We start from the raw sequence: 24,538 nt of genomic DNA, 5'->3' as shown, positions 1-24,538 counted from the left end.
ACCTTGCAAAATCACAGGGCGACACCACCCCCAGACACTGACATTGATCCGGACAAGACACAGGAGATCCTCCTGGTGTCCTTTTACGGCCACACCCATGGCCCCCGCACCCTAATGCCTCCTGAGATGTTCATTTCTCTGGGATAAAAGTCCAGAGGGCAATCGCTGAGTTGTATGGCTTAGGTTTTAGTTTAGTTTTTTTTTTTTTTTTTTTAACGTTTATTTATTTTTGAGACAGAGAGAGACAGAGCATGAACGGGGGAGGGGCAGAGAGAGAGGGAGACACAGAATCGGAAACAGGCTCCAGGCTCCGAGCCATCAGCCCAGAGCCTGACGCAGGGCTCGAACTCATGGACCGCGAGATCGTGACCTGGCTGAAGTTGGACGCTTAACCGACTGCGCCACCCAGGCGCCCCTAGTTTTGTTTTTTAATTGCCAGACTTTTCCAGAGTAGCTGTACCATTTTACATTCCCCGCAGCAATGCATTCGGTTTCCCTGCGTCCTTGCTGGCCTTCAGTATCATCTCTATTTTTTATGGCCATTCCATACGTACGCAGTGATATCTCGTTATGGTTCCAATTTTCAGTTCCCCCATAGCTACGGATGGCAAACATTTTTTCACGTCTTTACTTGCCAGCTGCGTGTCCTTTTGGGTGAAGTGTCTCTTCACGTCTTTGGCCCATTTTATAATTGGATTGTTTGCTGTTTTCCTGTTCCGTCTCGAGAGTTCTTCCTATGATCTAGATACTCGTCCTTTGTAAAAATATGTGGTCTGCCAATATTTTCTCCCATCTCTGCCTCATACTTGTGTCCTCTTAGCAGGGTCCTTCACAAAGAAAACGTTTTAAATTGTGATGGAGTCTCGTGGATCAATGTTTCCTTCTACGACCATGCTTCTGGGGTCCGATCTAAGGATTGTTTGCTTAGCCCCACACCACAAAGATTTTATCTGGTATGTGATTAAAGTTTTATTGTTTTATGTTTTAGACCTAAGTCAGATCATTTTTATAGCAGATGAGAGACTTAGACTGACGTTCTTTAAAAAAACATACTCGTGGATGTTCAATCACCCCATCACCATTTGGTGACAAGTCTATCCTTCCTCCGTTGGATTTCTGTTTTGTGTTTCTCAAAGATCAGTTGGGCCTGTTTGTACGGGTCGGCTTCTGGGTTCTCTGCTTTGCTCCATTGATCTATGTGTCTATTCTTTCACTAATATAACACAGTCTGTAGCTTTTCTTGAAATAGGTAGATGGATTCCTCCCACTTTATTATTTTTCAAAATGTTTTTTGTTATTCTATTTCCATATATATTTTCCATATACATTTTATTTATTTTTTTTAATTTTAATGTTTATTTAGTTTTGAAAGAGAGAGAGAAAGACTGAATCCCATGCAGGCTCTGCACTGTTGGTGCAAAGCCCGACTCGGGGCTCAAACTCACGAACCGTGAGAGCGCGACCTGAGCCGAAGAAATCAAGAGTCACACACTTAACCGACTAAGCCACCCAGGTGCCCCTATAAAATTCTCTTTTAAAAAGAATGCAGTTTGGGGCGCCTGGGTGACTCAGTCAGGTGAGCATCTGACTCTTGATTTCAGCTCAGGTTATGGTCCCAGGGTTGCGGGATTGAGCCCCAGGTCAGGCCCCACTCTGTGCGTGGAGCCTGCTTGGGATTCTCTCTCTCTCTCTCTCTCTCTCTCTCTCTCTCTCTCCTTCTTCCCTTCTCCCTGCTCTTGGGTGCTCTTTTTCTCTCTAAAATAAAAGAGAGAGAGAGAGAGAGAGAGAGAGAGAGAGAGAGAGAGAGCCTTAAAGAAATAAAAACAATACATTTTAGTGGGTTTTAGTATATTTACAAGGGTATACAACAATCAACTCTAACTCCAGAGCATTTTCATCACCCCCCAAAGGAACTGTATTCCGATCAGCAGCCATTCCTCATTCCCTTCCTCTCCGGAGACCCTGGCAACCACCACTCAAATACTTTCCATCTCTATGGATTTGCCTCTCACGGACACTTCATATAAATAAAGTCATACACATATGGTCCTTGTATCTAACTTCTTTCACAGCGGAACGCTTTCAAGGTTCACCCATGCTGTGGCACATGTCGGATTTCTTTCCTTTTTATGGCCAATCGATATTCCGTTGTACGGTGATAGCACATGTTTATCCATTCATCAGTGGGTGGACATGTGGCTTGGTTATGTCTTGAAAAATGTTATGAATAATGCCTCTACAAATATTCATTTCCAAGTGTTTGTGTAGACACATGTTTTCAATGAACTTGGGCATATGCCTAGGAATGGTATTTCTGGGTTATACGAAAAGTCTCCGTTTAACTTTTTGAGGAACCGCCCAGCTGTTTTTCAGTAGCTGCACCATTTTACGTTCCCACCAGCAATGGATGATGGTTCCAATTTTTCCACATCTTCAACAGCATTTGTTACCGTCGATCTTTTAAATCATAGTAATACTAGAGGGTGTGAAGTGATAGTTCGTTGTGGTTCTGATTTGCATTTCCCCAAAGACTAATGATGTTTAACATCTTTTCATGTGTTTATGGGCCATTTGTGTATCGTCTTTGGAGAAATATCTGCTCGAGAATTTGTTCCTTTAAGAAATTGGGTTGTCTTTTCATCATTGAATTATAAGAGTTTTCTATATATTCTGGATATTGGACCCTTGTCAGATATATGACTTGGAAATATTTTCTCCCATTCTGTGGGTTATCCTTTCACTTTCTTTTAATTTTAATTTTAATTTTTGAGAGAGAGAACAAGGGAGGGGCAGAGAGAGAGAGAGAGAGAGAGAGAGAGAGAGAGAGAATCGTAAGTAGCCTCTGTGCTGACAGCAGACAGCCCGAGGCAGGGCTCAAACTCACAAACCCTGAGATCGTGACCTGAGCCGAAGTCGGATGCTTAACTGACTGAGCCACCTAGGTGTCCCTTCACTTTCTGGATAGCATCTTTTGAAACACAAAAGATTTTGGGAAAACCCAATTGGTTTTTTCTTCTGTTACTGGTACTTTGTGTCATATGTAAGACATCACTCCACAACCCATGATGACAAAGATTTAGTATTAGCTTTTCCTCTAAGAGTTTTATAGTTTCAACTCTTATATTGAGGTCTTTGATTCCATTTTGAGTTAATTTTTGTACAAGGTGTGAGGGAGGGGAACTAGCTTAATTCTTTGCTATGGATAGCCAGTTGTCTGAGGAAAGACTATTCTTTCATCACTAGATTGTCTTGGCCCTCTTTTTGAAAGTGAATTGACCATAAATGTTAGGGTCTATTTCTGGACTTTCAATTCTATTCCACTGAACCAGACTGTAATTCTTGTTTGTTAAACCTTTGTAGGTAGAATTTGAAATGGAAGGCTCTGTTGGTAGGTGCATATGTGTTCATATTTGTTGTGTCGCCGGATTGACCTTTTTATCATTACAAAATGTCCTTCTTTTTCTCTATTAACAATTTTTGTGTTAAAGTCTATTTTGTTTGATATTGGCATAGCCAATCCCGTTCTCTTTTGGCTACTTAAAAAAATGTTTCTTTATTTTTGAGAGAGAGAGTGAGAGCAGGGGAGGGGCAGAGAGAGGGGGACAGAGGATCCAAAACAGGCTCTGCTCTGACAGCAGTGAGCACGATGTGGGGCTTAAATCCACGAACTGTGGGATCAGGACCTGAGCCGAAGTCAGACTCTCAACCGACTGAGCCACTTAAGCACCCCTCATTTGCCTACGTTTATATCATTTTCCATTCATTTAATCTCAACTTATTTGTGTCTTTGAACCTAAAGTGTGTCTTTTGTAAATAGCATTGAGTCAGATCATTAAAAAAACTCCATTTTCAGGGCCGCCTGGGTGGCTCGGTCAATTAAGCATCCAACTTCGGCTCAGGTCATGATCTCGTGGCTCGTGGCTTTGAGCCCTGAGTCGGGCTCTGGGCTGACAGAATGGAGCCTGGAGCCCGCTTTGGCTTCTCTCTCTCTCTCTGTCTCTCTCTCTGCCCCTGCTCTGCTTGCACTCTGTCTCTGTTGCAAAAATAAACATTAAAAAAACAAAATTAAAAAAACTCCATTTTCTAATCTTGGCCTTTCAACTAGAGTGTTTAATTCATTTATGTTTAATGTATTGTTGAGAAGGTAGGATTTACATCTGTTGTTTTGTGGGTTTGTTTCTGTTCTACTTTTTTGTTTGTTTGTTCCTCTCTTCCTCCATTACTGCCTTCTTTCACATGAAGCGGATATTTTGTAGTGTACCATTTTTAATTTCCTTGTTTCTTTTACATATTTTTTTGAGACCTCTATTATTTTTCACAGAGCGGGTCTACTGGGGATGAATGGCCTCCAGTTTTTATTTACTTGGTAATGTCCTAATTTTTCCTTCACTTTTGAAAGCTGGTTTTGCTGAATATAGAATTCTTGGTTGATAGTCTTTTCTTTCCGCGTTTTGAATCTATCCTCCCACTGCCTTCTGGCTTCCATGGTTTCTGATGAGAAACCAGATGTTCATTTTATTGATGACACTTTATACTTAATCACTTGCTTCCCTCTTGCTGCTTCCAAGATTCTCTCTTTGTCTTTTACTTTGGAGAGTTTGATTATTGTCTAAAAGTTTTCTGTCTTCTTAGGCTGTATCTTTCCTGGTTCTTTGGCTTGAGAGCAGGCTTTTGTGGGGAACGTGTCTATCTCACCCTTTGGCATTTCCAGGTTGCCAGTTTCTCCAGCTCTGAGATACGTGATGCAAACTTCTCAGGGAACTCACTGCTGTGTCAGTCCTTGGGTCCTGAACAATCTAGCCAATCTGCCTTTTTCTCTCCACTTTTGAAGGTCTCTCTCTCTCTCTCTCTTTTCATTATTTTCTGTTGTGCTTTGCTGAAAGAACTCCATCTTCCTGGAAATGGAAGTTGACTTTATTGCCTTTTGGAAGGTACTTTCTCATAGCCACCTCATCCTGTGACATTTTTGCCTTCCTGGCCCCTTCCCCATGTCTGTTCTTTTTACAAATGTTATCCCTTCATTATCCTCATTGAGGATCTTAAATATGCTTCCTTAAAATTTTTTTTTATGTTTATTTATTTGTGAGACAGAGAGGAACAGAGCACGAGCCGGGGAGGGGCAGAGAGAGAGAAGGAGACACAGAATCCGAAGCAGGCTCCAGGCTCCGAGCTGTCAGCACAGAGCCCGACGCGGGGCTCGAACCCATGAACCGTGAGATCGTGACCTGAGCCGAAGTTGGATGCTTAACTGACTGAGCCACCCAGGAGTCCCCTAAACATGCTTCCTTTAAAGTCTTTTTTCCCCTACACTGTTCTATTAATTTAATTTCACCTAGAGTTAATTTATATTATGGTTATTCATTTTGGCGGCCGTTATTCTTAGCATTCGATGTCTTCATGGGCTTTAGTTTTGCATTTTAGGTTCATTTTTGGGTAAAAGGCTGTCTTTTGCATTCTGTGTGTGTGTGTGTGTGTGTGTGTGTGTGTGTGTGTGTGTGTGCATTCTCTGTGTACTCAACCCTCCTACTCCCTGGAGCCCCCTTCCTGCCCAGTTTAGCAGTTTGGGGTTGCTCCCATAATGCCCTGCTCTACAGTACAGAACATGTTTTATATTGGTGGTGTTGCTTCACCCTTCCTGGCCTTCTAGGGTCTACTTGTCAAACCAGGGGTCGTGAGGTTCGTGATACTGTGTGTTCTTCCTGGTCCCAAGGCTATACCTTCACAGAAGTTGTGGTCCCATGAAACGGTCAGAGTAGATTTTCCAGACTCCTTTCGGACATACAGGTGACCCCCGCATTCCCCCAGTTTCAAAGAGAAAGCCTGGTTCTGTTGCCAGGCCTATGGCCCCATTATGTCCCCGGACCATGGATTTATCAATACTCAGCAGTTTGTGTTTCTGCCCACAGTGGAGTTCATCTTGCTTTTGAGCCCAGCCAGATCCTCTCAATACTTTCTTTGTCTAGTTTGTCGCTGTTCTGCGTTTGTAGCAGAGAGGGCTATCTCAGAGCGTGGGCATGACCCAGAGATTAACTGGATCAGAAGCCAAATACTCTGCCCCTGTTTCTATTTTTGAAGTTCTTTTAACTTTTATTTCACTGCTTTTACGCAATGACGCTTTGTATCCTACCCGAAATAATGTGAAATACAAATAAATTACGTCTTTCTTCAAATTTATGTTTTATCATTCCTGAAATCAGGGTGTATCTAATATTCAAAGCCCCTGGGAATTTAAGATTCATAGGGTAAATTTCAGCACCTGAAATTGTAGCAGGCACTTCCGCCAGGGGTTCAGCCTCTTCGCAGACGTGTCCCGGAAAGACTGGCACGCTGGGTGTCTTCTCTCTCCAGTCGTGTCCCGGCCTGGAATTGACCACTGGGAAGCAGCACAGCAAGGTGAAGCGGGAAAAGCATCCAGACCCCGGAGTTTCTGAAATGGCTCATACCCTTTGGCCCAGTAATTTCACTCCTTGGCGATTACCCTGGAGAACTTGTCAGGGGAAGGGCTGGGACTTAGACACAAATATGGTTTATAAAACTTCCGCATGGAAATAAGAGATCTATCAAAAGGGGAGCGATTAATAAGTTGTGGCATGCGATTTCAGGGGCAATAATTGCGGTATATGCGATTACCAGGCACTAACTGAAAGTCATGCTTTTGAAACAGCTTTAATAGGAAACTGCTCACACGTCACGGTTCGAAACCAGTTCAGGAAGTACAAAAAGTAACATGCGGTAATAGACTGTATCAAAGAAAAAAATGACAGGGTGGGACTACAGAAATTTTACTATTTGTTCTCTTCAGGTCGAGGGACTCTTGAGTGATACAAAGTGGTGTTCTTTTTTTTAAGACTTCTCTGACATCAAAATTCGCTACAGTGAACATGTGGTTCGTTGAATTTGTATCCAAGATACATTACGAAAAGCCAGCGTCACGAAAAATATATAATTACAGCATATACGAAAAGACCTTTGCTGGCAGCCTTAGGAAGAGCTACAAACACAGGAAGGCATCCACCCCAATAATAAACAACACAGCCATCCCGGACGTCGCTGATTGGCTGCCGCGGAAGGACGCCGAGCGGTAGCCTTGGGAGGCGGGGCTGCGTGCGCCACTTCCGGGGCGGGGCTTCGGCCGCCGCCGCGCCCGCGGGAGCTGGCGGTCTCCATGGCAACCAGCGGGGCCCGCGCGCCGAGGCCCTGCCGCCGCCGCCTCCGCCGCCCCGCCCGCCCGGCCCGGCCCGCGCCCCGGCCGCCCGCGACCCGCCCTCCCTCCGCTGCGACCCCGACCCCGGCCCCGGCCCCGGCCCCCGCTCGTGCTCCCGCCCGAGGCCGCCCGCGCCCGCCTCCCGCCGCCGCCCCGGCCTGACCTGACCGGGAAGCAGTTCCGCGGGCCGCCGCCGCCGTGACTCATCGGCCCGCCCGCGTCCCCCGATCGGGCCATCTTGGTCGCGGCCGGCGCGGCAGACGGAGCCGCGGAGGAAGCCGGGGAGACCCAGGTACGCGCCCGCCGCCCGTCCCAGGCCCCCCGCGCCGCCGCAGGTGCAGCCGCCCTTTGTTCTGCCCACCGTGGGCGCCGGGCCCCGCGCGGGGAGGGGGCTTCGGGCCCGGGCGCCCCCCTCCCCCACGCCGCGCCCTTTCCTCCTGCCCCTGTCTACGCAGTCCCAGACGTTTTCTAAAGCATCTTTTCCTCCCTCAGGGCCCAGAACAGTCCAACCCCCTGTGCAGCCCGCGCTGGCCGGGCGAGGTCCGCGATAAAGGAGCCGCCTCCGGAATCGGCGTCCGCAGGGCCTGCGCCACCTGCCCGGCGCTCGCTGTGCTCGTCCTCTGGGCTCCGACCGCCCTGCCTTCTTCTTGTTTGCCCTCTTCGGCCACCCTGCGTGTTGCACCCCGCCCTCTCCCCGATTCCCGTCTGGGCCTACCCCCATTTTAGCATCGCAGGGCCTCAGGTTCTGGGCTACGCGTGCCCCCTTCTCCCAGCCCACCGGTCTCGGCCTTTGGCTGCCCTCTGGCCAACATGGTCCAACCCCAGACATCAAAAGCTGAAACCCCAGCCTCTGCCGCTCCTACCAATGCCCAGATGGATGACGTCATCGACACCCTGACCTCCCTGCGCCTCACCAACTCTGCGCTGAGGCGGGAGGCCTCCACCCTGCGGGCAGAGAAGGCCAATCTCACCAACATGCTGGAGAGCGTGATGGCAGAGCTGACCTTGTTACGCACCAGGGCCCGGATTCCGGGGGCCCTGCAGATCACCCCGCCCATCTCGGCGATTACCTCCAACGGGACCCGACCGATGACCACGCCTCCCACCTCCCTGCCCGAGCCCTTCTCCGGAGACCCGGGCCAGCTGGCAGGGTTCTTGATGCAAATGGACAGGTTCATGATCTTCCAGGCCTCCCGCTTCCCGGGCGAGGCCGAGCGCGTGGCGTTCCTTGTGTCCCGGCTGACCGGGGAGGCGGAGAAGTGGGCGATCCCCCACATGCAACCCGACAGCCCCTTGCGAAACAACTATCAGGGATTCCTGGCAGAGTTGCGGAGAACCTACAAGTCTCCACTGCGGCATGCGCGGCGCGCCCAAATCCGGAAGACTTCTGCCTCTAACCGGGCCGTGCGGGAGCGGCAGATGCTGTGCCGCCAGCTGGCTGCCACGGGCACGGGGCCCTGCCCCGTGCACCCAGCCTCCAACGGGACCAGCCCGGCTCCGGCCCTGCCCACCCGAGCCCGGAACCTTTAAGAATGGGCCACCACCCTGGTCGCATCTGCCGCCACGCAGACAGCATACGCACACCCTTTGCTCCGTAGAAGAGACGTCCATACAACGGCATCGCCCTGGTTTGAAGACCTTCCTCCCTGCCTCTCCCGACCTGTTCCACAAGGAGATCTTCCTTCCTCACTGTTGGGCGCCCTCTTACCCTCTTGGCTTCCTAGTGACCTGTGCTAGCTTTGTACCTAGAGCGCATGTGTCCCCTCTCTTGCTTGCAACCCCGGCTCCTCTAGCGACCACGGCTCTGCTACCTGGTCACAGCGACTCCGCAGCCTGCGGCGAACCGTTTGGGCTGACCTCTCCCGGCCTCGCCAGGTTCCCCGAGGCTCCTCCTCTGCCCTCTGCGGGCCCCCGTGGCAGCCCCACCCCCGGCTGCCCTGTTGGGGGTGACGAGCTCACTGACTCCCGAGGACGGCCGCTTGGGCCGGGCCGGTGCCTTGTTTGGGGGCCCTGGGGAGGGGAGTCTGGCTTCCCACCCCTAGCGATCACCAGCCCTGGCCGAGTGTTCGCTGCTGGGAGCGTAGTGCCAGCGTTTCTGGGGGGCAGGCTTCACCCTGCGCTCGGACACGTAGTCAGTACGCCCCCCCCCCCCCCCCTTCGCCACTGGGAAAGACCGCTCATGCGGCTAAGGGAGGGGCCCCCAGAGGACGCACGCCAGTAGCGCCTGGCTTCAGCTGCCAGAGTTCCGACAGCACCGGGAATCCTGGGGATCTGGAACTCACCTGCCACAGAAGGTCCTTGTGGCTTTGGATCGCCCAGCAGTTTCATCTAGCCACCAGAGACCGCACATTCACCCACATCCATGCCTGAGACCCACGGCCGGCTGAGGGGTGGGTGCCAGGGTCTCACTCCGCCGCCCCGGGCCTCCAGTGGGAATCCCCACCGGCTCCCAGCGTGTGCTCGCCCCCTCCTCTTTGCCCCGTATCACTTGGTGGCAGCCCTGTCTAGCTTGAGACCTGTTCCCGTCTCCACGCGGGTGACATGTGGCCTTCGCCTCAGCCCCTTCAGCCACCCACACGGTCCGTAGGTCTCCAAAGCCTGTGTGTAGCATGCTCCCCCCCCCCCCCCGCCCCCATGCCTGGGCTGTCCATCGGGTGCCCAGCCTTGGTCTAAGAAAGCGTGGACTCGTAGCTGGAGACCCAGATCCTCTGGGACGCCTCATTAAGCACTTCCGGTAGGGGCCCTCGCCTCCGGCAGCCCCGCCAAGGCCTTGGTGGCATCTGTGAGGGGAAAGAGCTGCGGTCTACCCGGGTCCTAATGTGGGGACGGTACAGAACTGGCACTCGGGTCCTAATTCTGAGGGACAAAGCTGTACCTCTGAAGGTGGACGGCCTTTCACTTCCTCACAGGGGACGCCCTGAAGTCACTTTCTAAATGAGGCTTGGCCAAGCCCTCTGGACCGTGATGCGCTCGCCATACTTAATGCCAAACGAACCGTGTTTACGGGACAGCCGGGACCACGGGGGAAGACGGGGTGTCTTGCCCTGGGTCCCTCCGCCCTGTGGTGAACGGTCCTGGCCTGACCACGGAAGGAGAGCTTCAGTGCCCACCCGAAGACCTGGGCGTCGGGATACCCAGAGGTCGGGTGCTGGGGTCCATCCTTTCTTCCTAAGAGTTTCGATGATGCTGGGGAAGGTGACTGCGTTCTTGAAGCGGCCACTGCCTTGCAAGGTCAAGGATATTCAGTGGCTGCTGGGTCCGTGGACCCCTGCCGCCCACTCGTTGCAAACTCTTGTTAGCCCAATTGCCCTGCTGAACAACTGCCTGAAAACAGGCTTCAGGCCCCCCTGGATTCCAGCCACGGCTGTTCAGGTGGGACCATGGTGCTCTTTAAGCATGACTGGGGGGAGGACACACAGTGGGGCCACCATTCTGGGGGGGTGGGACCTCTGGTGGGGGGTGTACAGATCACTTTCTCTTTGTGCTCAGTGCCCTACTGTCTGTCTGCCTGCTAGGGGGAGGCGCCCCTCCGAGGAGGGGGTACGGGCGCCTGGGGGGGGGGGGCAAGGCGGCCTGCAGGGGTAACAGACACCTCCAAGGTTTCCACGTGGCCCAGCTCGGCAAGGGTGGGAGCCCTCGCGCGGGAGCGGGGCGGGACCTGTGCCATCTCGCCGAGCCCGGGCCCGCCCACGTGGCACGTGGAAGTCCGCCGCGCTTGCGCCGCCCGCGGTGGGGCCGAGAGCCAGGCTGGTCACGCGACCCGGGGGGCGCTGTCGTGCCCGGTCCCGGCTGCTGCCCCAGCTTCCTTTGGTTTGGTGAGTTGGGTTTCACCTGTGGGTGCTTGGCGTCTGCGGGCCGGGGACGGGTGCCATTGCACATCTGCGACCTTGACCGCTACCTGCAACTTTGGAAATGAGTAGGCGAGAGGCCCAGGGGGTCGCCCCCCATTGGGAGTCCCCACCCCCGTGGCGCTAGCGGAAGAGGGGGAGACCCGAACACCGTGCAGCCGAGAGCCAGGCCACGTGACCGGGAGGGTCAAGCTGGAGAAGGAAGCGGGGGAGGGGAGCTGCTTTGTACATACTTGGGGGTTATAATTTCTCTAAATTGCAGAGAACAGGTATTGGTTTCTAAAAGGGACAGGCAGTTAGTAGTGTTACACAGTGCATGTGGGGGGACGCTTTATGTTTTTCATGGTGTTGACATTATTCGAACTATATTGTGACTTTTCTGGTCTACACGATACCCCCTCTGGTAAGTAAGCCTTCGGGGCGTAACAGGGCATGGTTTGAGATGGCATTTCGAACAAGGGGTGAGTTCCTGGCTGAATGTATAGCGCGACCTTGGGATTAATTTAATGACCTAAAGCATTCTGGTGATGTCTGGGTAAAAGCAAAGACCCGTTTCAGGGGCGCCAGGTAAGTATATGATGAGTAAGCAATGACGGGGGTGCAAAAAGCCCCGAGAAGGCGCTGGTAAGACTTTCCCGGTGCACAGGCCCCTGCCGTCAAGGGGGACACACCGCTCGCTGGGTGACCGCGGTTCTGGCAGTTTGGCCCATGGGACAGAGAAATAGTAATGACGTTGGGCGCTTGCTTAGGCTGCCTTAAGGGGGCAAGCCGTAGAGTTGTATAGAAGGACACCCCCTGGGGCCACCACCAGCAGTAGAGTTTAGGTGGGAGGATTAAGGTCCCCGTGCCAGGAAGCATTAGACGGGGGGCTTAGAGCTGAGGACAAGACGACTCTGCCGAAGGAGAGCCGAGCGCCGAGTCCGGCAGCCGTGGTGGCTTGTGAACGTAGGGAGAGGATTGGGTGTAGGACAGGTCCGCGGTGTGGAGAGAGCTGACGACCCCCTGTCGTCCCTCGGGGTCCCAGCGTGGGGTGTGATGGCGGATGGCGCACTGCAGACGCGGTCGAAGGGATGGGAGGGACCCATCACGAACTCCTAACGTGAACAAGTAATCGCGCGCTTACCAGGTCTTTTCATCGTCAACGCCAGCCTACACCTTCTAGAAGTTTTGGAAAATGAGGGAGATAGTGGAAAAAGCAAAATTTTAACATTTTGGTGGCTCTCCCCCCAGGCCTCTCCCTTCTTCCCCCCCCCCCCCATCATGGTTTTTCTTCTTTTTGTTCGGACATAGTTGTGACACTACCTTCTGTAATGATACGGTATCGTGTAGATGTTTTCACTTCTATCAGGGGCTCTCCCCCAGTACGTGTTATTGCTAACTTTAGTTTGAAATGGCCGTGTAAGCCGTCACGCAGCCGGACGGGAGTGCCCGTGGTTGGTCACCCGTGCCGTTTCTAACCTCTCGCGCTCAGAAATGGGAGAATTTCTTCATGCATCACGCTTTCTGCCGCTGTCGAGTTATTTCCTTAGGCTAGATTCTCAGAGGTGGGATTATCGAATTGATACGAAAACCTTTGAGCCCCTCATCACGTATTGACCAAATGGTTTCCAGAAACGTCTGTATCCATTGATGACACTGCCGCCAGCAAGGATGTACGTGCCCGCTACACCATCTGGCCAGCTCCGAGCATTATCACCTGGCCGAACGTTGGCTGATCTGATCACAAAACGTAGCACTGCGTTTCGGGTTGCGTCTCTTTGCTTTTCTAGCCAAGTCGAACATCTTCTCCATGTTAAGCAGGTGTATTTCCTCTTTTGTGGATTGTCAGCGTCCTTTGCTCTTATCTACTGGGGTCCGATAAATTTGTATGAGCTCGTTATATATTAAAGATATTAACCTGTCATGTGTCACACCGGCTGCTCGTGTGTCCAGCTTTTTACTTCTGTGCGCGCGCGCGTGTGTGTGTGTGTGTGTGTGTGCGCGTGTGACCGAAATTTTGACCTCTTGGAACAGCCGGCCCACTCTGCCGCTGGACCGTTTTGTCTGTTAGACTCTATAACGACAGACACAACACAGGCACGTATGTTTTGTCCCTCTTGTTCTCGGCTGTATCATTGTACCTGTAACCATGCCCGGCGCACCGCAGGCGCTCAGTAACCCTTTGCCAGGGTGTACGAGTGGCTGTGCTGGGTGGCGGGGGTTTGTGGGGGGGGGGGAGACAGGCCGCGGCCAACATGCCTGCAGACCAAGAGCGGTCCTCCAGGCTTCGAGTCTCCGAATCCCTTTGCGCCATTAAAAATCCCCTTAGGACCCCAAAGACCTTTTGCTTATGTAGAGCTTACTTATTAACACTTACCATATTGTAAATCAAATTGGAGACTGTTTGAAAATACTATTTGGAAAATAAACTCATTACATGAGGACCGAAGTGGCCTATTTTAGAGAAAACTGTGTTTCCCAAAACAAAACAAAACAAAAAAACGAGCGAGAAGAGCGGCATTGTTTTCCATCTCTGCAAACTTCCTCGGTGCCTGGCTGCATAGAAGACAGCTGGGGTCTCACACCCGCTTCAGCACTTAATCTGTTGCAAGATCACTTATCAGGTAGCCTCTGAGAAATGCCGTCGTGCACTCATGAGGGAGAGTGGAAAAGGCGGAGAAGATTCGAGCATCATTGCAAAACCCGTTGGTCATCACAGGCCCCCGGCAAGGGTCCTGCCCACTCAGAGCCGCTGGTCGGAGAAGGGCTGAGCATAGGCTCCTTCTGGGTCCTCTGTGGCTCCTTTCAGCATTTTAAATGGAAGGTCTTTTCCTCCTAGAGTTAATACAGTTATTTCTGGAATTAGTCTGGCGTATAGTGGGAGGTGAGGCTCTAAATGGACTTCCTTCCAAATACTTAAACGTCCTGAAATCCTGTATTAATTAATCATCTATAATCAATTAATCACCCATTAATTCTTTCTGTGTGTTGCTTCCCTCATCACGTTTGAAAGTCTTATCTATTACAGGGGCCGGCTTTTCTGGTCTCTGCTGATGCACCGATTCCCCTCTGCCTCCCTTCTTAAAACGACTTCGGTTTTATAATTCGTATTCCTATCCAGGAGGGTTCTCCCCCTTGAGGCTTTCTTAATCTTCCTCACCCGATGAGCTTAACAATTCATTCTAAGGTTTCCCCAGATCTTGGGAACAGGTGCGGAGCTTGGAAAGGCGCGGCTGCTTTGGTGAGTGGTGTGGAGGGTGGAAGCCCGTGTCCGGGTGGCCCCTTCCTCCTACCAGCCCAGGCCCTTGCCCTTGGGGCCTCCGCTAACTGCTTCTCTATGACGGGTGGTGGTTTGGGAACGGGGGTGAAAATCTGCCCCGACTGGCTAGTCTTGCCGATTCGGTGTCTTCTGCTACGGAAAGGTCTAGAATCCAGCTGCACACACTAGCATCCTACTGGCTGGCCCCAGATGTCTGATCCTAAGAGGGTCACAGGGTCCCAGCCACCCACCCCGCCTGACAGTGGAGGTACGGAGCTGAGGTCCCCCAGCCACCCCCCGCAGTGTGGCCCAGCTTGAGACCAGGAGCCCGGGTTGGAACAAGGCCTGCCTCCTCAGTGGCTGCGTGACCCCTGCTCTTGCTTTGCGCTCGAAGGTACCCAATCTGGCAGAGTCCTGTCCCGGGGCCCACTGAGTGTCCCTCTCGGTGAGTGTTGGCTCTATTCGTGTGTCCCCGGGCCGGGAACCTTATGTCCCTCATCCGCACCTGCTCTGTTACCCAGGCCTTCCCATGCTTCTCCTAACAGCCCTCAGTCTGCCCCCTTCAGTCCTGCCTCCTGCCTCCCCTCGTGCTCTGAGTCCTGCGAAAAGACCGGGGTCAAATTTCCTCCTCCTAGAAGCCCTCCTGGAACAACACCCCACACCCACCCCAGGCTTACAGCTATTGAACACCGTCACGTTATGTTATCCGGCTTATGTTTCTCTCCCCCGCTAGACGGCGCGCTCCTAGAGGGCAGAGCTGGTGTCCCATGCGTGCGTGTCCCCAGCACCCAGCCCCGGGGGCTGACAGAAAAGCTGCCTGGGGAGACATTCAGTGGTTGACCAGAAGGACAGCACGACAGACAACAGCTGGGAGTCTTGGGTCCACATCACCCAGGCCACCTGCCAAGGAAAACTGGAACCTGCAGCCAGCCCCACACCCACTTGTCCTGTTTCCTTTCTTTACAAAACAGGATCACGCTGTACATGCTCATTAGCCTGTTTTTGTTTTGTTTTGTTTTCCCCTCACTTAATATGGGATGAGAACTTGCCAACATCATGACGTTTTTTGAAAATACGGTTGATAAATGAATACTGTTCTGTCTCTGGATTTGCCGCACTGGGCTCGCACCACCCCCTTCCTTTTGGGAGGTAATTCGCCTACCATCGTCACTGTCAAATGGAATCTCAGTAAGCATCCTGGCAGCTGAATGGTTCCCAGGGAATGTGGTCCTGTCGTCATTACGCTCCTGTCGTGAGTGTCCTTTAGACCGACTGACAGGTCATCGCTGCTGACAGGAGAGTCCGGTGGGGTTTTTATTGGACCACCTCACGGAGCATGGGGTAGCCTGTGTGGCCTTTCAAGTGATCCCCTCGGGGTTTCACGGCGTCCAGCGGCGTCTCCATCGAGTGGCGACTGTCTGCCTCCAGAACAGATGCGGTGCGCCACCCAGGCTCCCGTCCGGGGCCCAAGCGCTCACTGACCCGGCGCTGGGGGCGTCGGTGGCCGACCCTCTCGGGCAGTTCTGCAGATGAAGGCACCGTCTCACCGCGGCCCTGCTTCCTTCCCTGTGGCTGCATACACGCAAGGGCTGGTCCACACGGGGTGACCCCAGAGCCCCCCGCGGGACTGCCCGGCCTGGAGACTGTGACCACACCGGCTTCTCCCTGACCAGTCCTGCTCCCTTCCCTCCCCGCCGGTGTTGACCTGGAGACCGCTTCCCAGTAAACGTCTCGCAGGCGAACCTTCGTCGCAGAGTCTGCGTCCCGGGGATGGTGGCCTGTGACCATCTGTCCCATCATTCAGACCTTGTGGCCTCCTTTTACTCGAGCTTCCGGAACTTCCCAATGTTATTTACTTTTTCATTTATATTTTGTTTTTTTAATTTACATCCAAATTAGTTAGCATATGGTGCAACAATGGTTTCAGGAGTGGATTCCTTAGTGCCCCTCCCCCATTGAGCCCCTCCCCCTCCCACAATCCCTCCTGTAACCCTCAGTTTGGTCTCCATATTTATGAGTCTCTTCTGTTTTGTCCCCCTCCCTGTTTTTATATTAGTTTTGTTTCCCTTTCTTTATGTTCATCTGTTTTGTCTCTTAAAGTCCTCATATAAATGAAGTCATGATTTTTGTCTTTCTCTGACTCATTTCACTTAGCATAATACCCTCCGCTTCCAGCCACATAGTTGCAAATGGCAAGATTTCATTCTTTTTGATCGCCGAGTAATACTCCATTGTGTATATGTATCACATCTTTATCCACTCATCCATCGATGGACATTTGGGCTCTTTCCATCCTTTGGCTCTTGTGGATCGTGCTGCTATAAACACGGGGGTGCCTGTGTGCCTTCGAAACAGCACCCCTGTATCCCGTGGATAACTGCCTAGTAGCGCGATTGCTGGGTCGTAGGGTAGTTCTATTTTTAATTTTTGAGAACCTCCACACTGTTTTCCAGAGCGGCTGCACCAGTTTGCATTCCCACCAGCAGTGGGAAAAGGGTTCCTCTTTCTCTGCATCCTCGCCATCATCTGTTGTTGCCCGAGTTGTTAGTTTTAGCCATTCTGACGGGTGTGAGTGGTATCTCACTGTGGCTTTGATTTGCATTTCCCTGATGATGAGTGGTGCTGAGCATCTTTTCACGTGTCGGTTGGCCATCTGGATGTCTTCCTGGGGAAGGTGTCTATTCATGTCTTTTGCCCATTTCTTCACTGGATTATTTGTTTCTTGGGTGTTGAGTTTGATAAGTTCTTTGTAGATTTTGGATGCTAACCCTTTATCTGACGTGTCATTTGCAAATACCTTCTCCCATTCCGTGAGTTGCCTTGTAGTTTTGCTGATTGTTTCCTTCACCGTGCAGAAGAAGCTTTTTATTTCGATGAGGTCCCAACAGTTCATTTTTGCTTTTGTTTCCCTTGCCTCCGGAGACGTGTTGAGTAGGAAGTTGCTGCGACCAAGGTCAAAGAGGCTTTTGCCTGCTTTGTCCTCGAGGATGTTGATGGTGTCCTGTCTTACGTTTAGGTCTCTCATCCGTGTTGAGTTTATTGTTGGGTCTGGTGTGAGAAAGTGGTCCAGGTTCATTCTTCTGCAAGTCGATGTCCAGTTTTCCCAGCACCGTTTGCTGAAGAGACTGTCTCTATTCCATTGGATGTTCTTTCCCGCTTTGTCAAGGGTGAGTTGGCCATACGTTTGCGGCTCCATTCTGGGTTCTGTATTCTGTTCCGTTGCTCTGAGTGTGTGTTTTGTGCCACCCGATGCCATTTGCTGCTACTGCTGTCCTCCGTCTTGCTCCTGACTTTCACGGGAAGCGTAACTGCCAGGCTGTCCCGGGTGTGTACTGTGTGGTCGGTGCCGTGCCGCCTCCCGTGACTCCGTCCACGTCCCCTCCGCAGCCCGAGGCAGTGCTGGTGTTCTCACAGCACCTGACGGGCAGAGACGGGGGTCCAGAGCGGGCGAGTCACTGTCCACCGCCACGCGGCTGGAAGCGCCATTCCCGCCACCTGGACCTGGTCGCCGGATCCCTCTTTGCCTGCCTCCTCGCCACTGTCTGTCTAGTCTCTCACCTCTACCTGCTGCAGCTCCCGTGTGGCGCGGGCCGTTGTCCCGGCCACCGCCGGGTCTGTGTCAGACCCTCCCTCTTCAGCTCCAGGCACAGGACGGGAAAGACCACCAGCAGCGCGCGCGCACACACACACACACACACACACACACACACACACTACTGGACATATGGACACAAGCATTTGAATGTAATAAAGGGACCATCCCGCAGATTGGAAATGAAGACATCTCAACTGCGAAAGGCAGTGGTAACTGGGAGCCGTGTGCGTCTCCCAGCGAGTGGGGCCTGGAAGGTTTCCAGCCTCTTGCCTGCACTTGTGGCCGGAGGCCAGCTGCCCACCATGCCCGGGGCCGCAGCTCAGCACCCGGGGGTCCAGGAGGCACCCCACACGGTGCGCGGCCCAGAGCGAGCGGGTCAGGGCCAAGCGTGCCCCCCGGGAGGACCCACGGGGACCACGGGAACCATCGTGGCCGGGCTTCTCCGCCGGAGCCCAGGGGCAGCGAGGCCCCGCAGGTGCGCGGTCCCTGCACCTGCCTCCCCCTCCTGCCGCCCACTCCCGAGGACGCTCACCACCTCCGCGCGGGCTACAAGCTTTTCTCTATCCTCCCTCGATCTCTCTCTGGCGAACGTCATCACTTAGTACTTGTTGACTTGTTTGGATTATGGTAGCGTCTGTAGTTCAGGGTAGTATGCATAGCGTAAACTTAGAAAATCTAGAATATGTAAAAGATTAAAACTCCGCACGTTCGCCACCCGGAGAAACATAGTTAACATTTCTATATATTCCCTCCTAGCCTTTTTTCACTTGCACACACACACTCGAGCACAGGCACACACACGAGCACGTACAGGCACGTATGCATCCGCTCTTACAAATGTGGGTTGTTAAAGGTAAACCTTAGAATGAAACAAAATTGCGTTAGAATTCTTATAAGAATTTAATTAATCCTATAAACGTCTTTGGGAAAAAAAATGCACATCACTGTGATGCTCACTCATCCATTCTGGGAACAGATTACAGTCCTCCATTCATTTACATCCTATTTTCGGTCCCATATGAAGTTTGTATTTTTATCCACATTGGTGCCATTTTTTTTTTCTTTTTTTTTGTAAACGTATTTGAGAGGGAGAGAGAGTGTGCGCGCCAGGAGGGGAGGGACCGAGAGAGAGGAGAGAGAGAATCCCAAGGAGGTTCTGGGCTCTCCGTGCAGAGCCTGACCTGGGGCTCAAGCTCGCCAACCCTGAGATCGACCCTCAGATCGTGATCTGAGACGAAACCAAGAGTTCGACGTTTAACCAGCCGAGTCACCTGATGCCCCCACATGGGTGCCATTTTTAAAACAGGTGCCATTTTTTTCTTATCGCCAATGACACACATTTCTTTTTTCTCCCCGATGGGTTTTGCACGGGCTGTATTAGAGAGACTGATGCTGCATTATTTTTTATGCTGCCATTGTATGATATCTTAATTTTTTTTTAACAAGTTTTAAAGTTGATCCTCTTGGATTTTCGTATAATCTTATCCCCGGCAAATAAGAGTATTATCCACGACTTTCTAACATTGCGTAGCTTTGTCTTCTTCCCCTGCTGCACGAACAAAGGCCGGGAGGAGACCCTTCACATGCCTGTCCTCCCGCTGGGAAATTCCCACTGAGAGGGGCAGAGCCTGAAACCACAAGATTAAACTGGTCCCCGACGGTTGTCTGGCTGGCAGACCCCACGGTGTGGCTTGCCCAGGCCCTGGCATCCAGTGCCATCTGGCTTGTCGCTGGTCTTCACCAGGAGCCATTGGAAACCCATCACTGTCCCGTGGGGCTGGTTCTCGGGCAGCGTGGCTGCTCCCCCTTTTCCCCTACCCCAGCCTCTGCTCCTGAGATCTCCCCACCCCAGTGGGCAGGCTCCTGGGGGCAGGAAGCAGCTTGTGACCCTAACTATCTCCCACAGCCTCCCTGAACCCCCAGGTGACCGATCGACCCCCGCATCACAAACGGCTCTGTGGACTTGACCCTGGTACCTCTGTCAGGCGTCCTTCCCTAGGCTCCATGGCTTCTGGGTGTAGCTGTGGAGACTTCTGGATTCCAAACAGCAGTGTGTCCCTAGAAACCTGTTGGTCACACCCCAAGTGCCACAATCAAACTGATCAAAACTGCCAGCCCTCTCAGGTGATAGATCAGCATTTTCTTTTTCTTTAAAAAAAAAGTATTTTTCACGTTTATTTAGTTTTGGGAGAGAGAGACAGACAGACAGAGTGCGAGTGGGGAAGGGACGGAGGGGGAGACCCAGATCTGAAGCAGGTTCCAGGCTCCGAGCTGTCAGCACAGAGCCCGGGACTTAGACTCACGAACTGTGAGATCATGACCTGAGCCGGAGCTGGACGCTCAATGGACTGAGCCCCCCAGGCGCCCCAGATCAGCATTTTCAATGATGGGAAAGGCTCGTGTGATTTGCCCGTGAGTCTCCAATGGCCACCCGGGGCTCAGGACATCTGCTACGGCCTCCACCTGTAGGGAAAAGCCATTAATGGCTGAGGCAGGGCATTGAGCTGGGCTTTTCCTCTTGCAGCTAAAACTCACACACGAGAAAAAAAGGCAGTGAATAAACTATATATTCTGGATTCAGACGGCTGCTGACAAGCCTTGAGCGCCCACGCCCGAAGGGATTACACGTGCCCTTCCTTCTACCAGGACCAGAAGCTTGCGCAGCCTGGCTGGTTCTTCACCAAACTTGGTTTCTCTTCTTCCTGCACCAAAAGCTCCCTTTCCCACTGGGTGGGAAGCGTCTTCCACGCTCCCTCTCCTTCTGCCAGTTTGACCAGGGCCCATGGTCAAGGCGCCCTTGGAAACCGAGTAGTGCCATGGGCGGTAGCATCCAATGGAGGGAGCCCGGGCCCGAGTCACTGTTTGGGGGAGGGCCGCCCGGATCGCCACAGGATGTGGCGAAGAAGAAAGCGTGCATCGGAGCAGTGACTGTGACTGCCACCCCCTCCCTGGGGGCATCACCAGCAGAGGTGGGCAGATGGGAGCGGAGTCAGGTGGCCAGGGTGGAGTGAGCATGCCTTCTTCCCCTGAGTGGCCCCAACATGGGGGTCATTGTGGCCTGGCGAGGCCGAGTGAGGTCCAGTCAAGAGAAGGCCTCGCCAGGCCTCCACCAGGCCTCCAGAGAGCTCTAGCCAGCCCCACGGAGAAGGAAGGGGACAAGGTCCCAAACTGTGTCTGAGCTGAACATTCTTTAGAAACAAACAGAGCCCAGTCTTAACCACCAAGAGACTGTTCTGCAGACAAAAATGACAAGAAAATCTTGGAAGCAGGGGGGGTCCGGCAGATCCCACTCAGATCAGGGGTTGGGAAGAAATGAAATTGTTTCTGTTTATATTCCTAACAAGTTGAGACTCTTCGATAAACCAGTTACACGTAATTTACTTACGTTATGAAAAAAAAAAAAACCCTCATAAAGCTATAAAATAAGAAAATAGGAAAAGCAGAGAAAAACACTGGTATTCTCAATCCTAAAGGAGGTTTGAGGACACGAAAATCACCAAGTCAGAGTGATGCTGCCCCGAGCATTTCAGCTGCCTGGAGTGGTTTAGAAGAACCTTCGGAATCTGAATAAGAAAAACAAACACAATAGCCCATTGACTGTGTACCTGCTGTATGCCAGGTGCTGTTCTAGAAGCTGAAGAGGTAACGGTAAGACAGAGGCACTGTCCCATTGGAATACTCATTCTTATGAGAGAAGAATAATAAAGCCACCTGCTTATCATATTAGGGAAGGAGGGTAGATGTGGTCTCTCCCAGTGGAGAATCTCTCCATATGGTCTCTCCATATCCGAGTGGAGGCCCAAGGAAGGTGAAGGGGGCTCAGACTCAAACTTGGTCGAGGAATCAAAGAGGAAAAGTTATTAAAATCAGTGTTTAGTCTTTATTTTAATGTTTATTAATTTTTGAGAGAGAGAGAGAATGCCAAGCAGGTCCTTACTAGAGGACCAACACGGGGGTAGAACTCACTAACCTTGAGACCATGATCTGAGCCAAAGTTGGACTCTCAACCGACTGAGCCGCCCGGGTGCCCCTAAAATCTGTGTTTAGTCCTAAGATCAATAGCATCTTAGACTCAAGGAAATAGTTGTTATTTTTTTTCCAGGTTGGGGATTACACTGAATATACAATTTTGTGTCCTTCATAAAATTGACCTCATATGATGCATGTTTTATCATGTTGTTAAAAATGTTATTTGCAGCTAAGCTAAGGATTTCATAATGTTTCATTACATGGAGGTATGTAACTTTCATAGCTATTCTTCCCTGGCTTGTGATATATATTCATTTTTTTAAAAATTGAGATATAAATTTACGTGCAGTGATACAGATAGAATTTACATACAGAACCTAAATTCATTCTTTGATATGTTTTGACAAATGTCTCTCCCATATAACCACCACCAAAATCAAGACGGAGAATTTCCATCACTCCAGAGAGTTCCCCGTGCCTTCTCCCAGATGGTCTCTTCTCATCTCTGCCACCGCTCTTTCAATTTCTGCGCCCACGGATTGGCTTGGACTGTTCTGCAACTTAATATACACATGGACTCCTAGAGCGTGCGCTCTTTTGTATCCAGGCTTCTTCTGCTCGTCACGTTGTATTTGAGATTCATCCATGTTGGCATCATACGTTAGTGGTTCATTCTTGCTTATTGCTGATTAGTGCTCCATTCTACGGGTAGACCATGTTCATGGACATCTAGGCCATTTCCAGGTTGAGCAAACATGAATGAAGTTGCTGTGAGCAGTTCCTTAGAAGTCTTTTTGTGCACCTGTGCTTCCATTTCTCTTGGGTAAATACCCAGGAGCTGAATCGCTGGGTCATAGGTGAGGTGTATCAAGTATAAGAAACGGCCAGCCTTTCTGTTGGTGTTAGCTGTGTATGAGAGTTCATGACGATGTACCTTTCTGTCTTCGCTTCGTACTGCCACTCATTTCTAATCTCAGCCTTTCTGGTGGGCGTTTAATCGCATCTCATAATGGCTTTAGTTTGCATTTCCTTGATTTCTAATGATGCTAAGCATTTTTTTTTTGGTACCAGCCATTGGTATATCTTCCTTTCCCCCCAACATTTTATGAAAAATTCCCAACATACATAGAAGTTGGGAAAAAAAACTGTGTAGTAAACATCCATGTGTCCACCAACTAGATTCTATCAGTAACATTTTGCTACATTTCCTGTATCGCATATCCATCCATCCATCCTTCTCCCCATCCTTGATAGATCTCTTGAATGTGTAGCAAAGTAGGTTAAAGATATGAGTACACTTCACTCCAAAGGACCTGAGAATGCATGTCACCAACTAGACTTCAGTATCTGTTTACAGTTCTTTGCTTCTGGGGGGTTAATTCACAGACAATGAAAGCATCGGTCTTAGGTCCACGGTTTAGCGGGTTTTGAAAAATGCACACACAGCTGTCAGCCAAGCCCCTATCAAGATACAGAACATCACCAGCCAGAAATTTCCCTAGTGCTCTACCCACCCCACCCCAACCCCAGTTCAAAAAACTTGTCAACCCACACGATGAAAAGATACTCTTTAATTTCTTCTTTAAAAATGTACTTTTGACTTTTACATGTAGGTCTCTGATTCGTCTCAAGTAAATATTTTGTGGATGGTATGAGGGTTCAAATGTGTTTTTTTTTTCCCCGTATGGATATCCAATTGTTTTCGAAACACTTGTCGACTTTCTGTGTCTCCATTGGATGGCTTTAGTGACTTTATCTAAATCCAGTGACCAACTATCGTTGGTGTACTTCTGGACTCTTTATTCTGTTCCGTAAATCTATTTGTTCCCACACCAGCACTGTGCTATCTCGATTACTGTGACTTTACAGTAAGCTTTGAACCCGGGGCCGGGGGCGCAGGGGTGTGAAGGCTGCAGTTGTCTCGCTTCCCCAGGTTGCTTTAGACGCTCCAGGTCTGTGCCGTGCAGTGTGGCGGGTCACTGGACCCACGTGTGGCTATTTAAATCACTAAAATTAAGTAAAACGAAAAGATTTGGTTCCTCACATACAGTAATCATATTTACAATGCTCAGTAGAACATTTCTATCATCATAGATCTATTTTGAGCCCTTTTCAGTTCTATATAAGTTTTAGAATCATTCCATCAATTTCTATTAATGAAGCCTGCTGGGACCTTGATGGGGGAAGAATTGAATTACAGAGGAAAGTGCTTGAGACTGACATCTTCCTAATGTTGAGTCTGATACAGGAATGTGGTTCCTCTCCCACTTAATTTAGGACTTTTTTTTTTTCATTGTTTTCTCCACGGTTTTGTGGTTTTTAGTTAGTGGCCCTTACACGTGTATCACGAAAGGATTTTGCAATTCTTGACGCTATCGCACATGGAATCTTTTGAGAAATTTCATTTTGCAATTGTTTGTTGCTAATGCCTAAGACCAAAGCTAAGTTCTCTAGTTGCTTTTATTCTGTGACTTTGTTAAATTCGGTTCATAGTTCTGGTAGGTATTTCCCAAACTCCTTAAGGTTTTCTACCTAGCAATCACGTCGTCTGCAGATAAAGAGAGTCTCTGTCCATTTTTTCATTCTTTGTGCTCTTACGTTTCCTTTTCGAGCTGCTTTGCATTGCGGGGACTTGTAGTTCAATGTTATCCAGGAGTCATGGGAGCCAATAGCCTTGCCTTATT

The 24,538-nt window shown here is 50.9% G+C and overlaps 2 protein-coding genes across 2 annotated transcripts; both read left to right on the top strand.

The window, feature by feature from the left end:
* The first annotated feature begins 7,280 nt into the window (after positions 1–7,280).
* RTL6 (retrotransposon Gag like 6) lies at positions 7,281–12,967 on the top strand. Its single transcript, XM_027070502.2, has 2 exons — positions 7,281–7,496; positions 7,697–12,967. The coding sequence occupies exon 2, from the start codon at positions 8,015–8,017 to the stop codon at positions 8,732–8,734; it is 720 nt and encodes a 239-aa protein (XP_026926303.2). The 5' UTR covers positions 7,281–7,496; positions 7,697–8,014; the 3' UTR covers positions 8,735–12,967.
* A 1,134-nt stretch (positions 12,968–14,101) lies between these two features.
* On the top strand, positions 14,102–23,400 carry LOC113602691 (uncharacterized). The gene is made up of 2 exons (XM_053199485.1): positions 14,102–14,735; positions 15,024–23,400. Exon 2 carries the CDS (start codon positions 17,540–17,542, stop codon positions 18,485–18,487), a length of 948 nt encoding a protein of 315 aa, XP_053055460.1. The 5' UTR covers positions 14,102–14,735; positions 15,024–17,539; the 3' UTR covers positions 18,488–23,400.
* Positions 23,401–24,538: the final 1,138 nt, after the last annotated feature.

This window comes from Acinonyx jubatus, chromosome B4 (genome assembly GCF_027475565.1).
Source record: "Acinonyx jubatus isolate Ajub_Pintada_27869175 chromosome B4, VMU_Ajub_asm_v1.0, whole genome shotgun sequence".
NCBI lineage: Eukaryota > Metazoa > Chordata > Mammalia > Carnivora > Felidae > Acinonyx > Acinonyx jubatus.
This window is presented reverse-complemented; position numbering and strand designations above follow the sequence as displayed.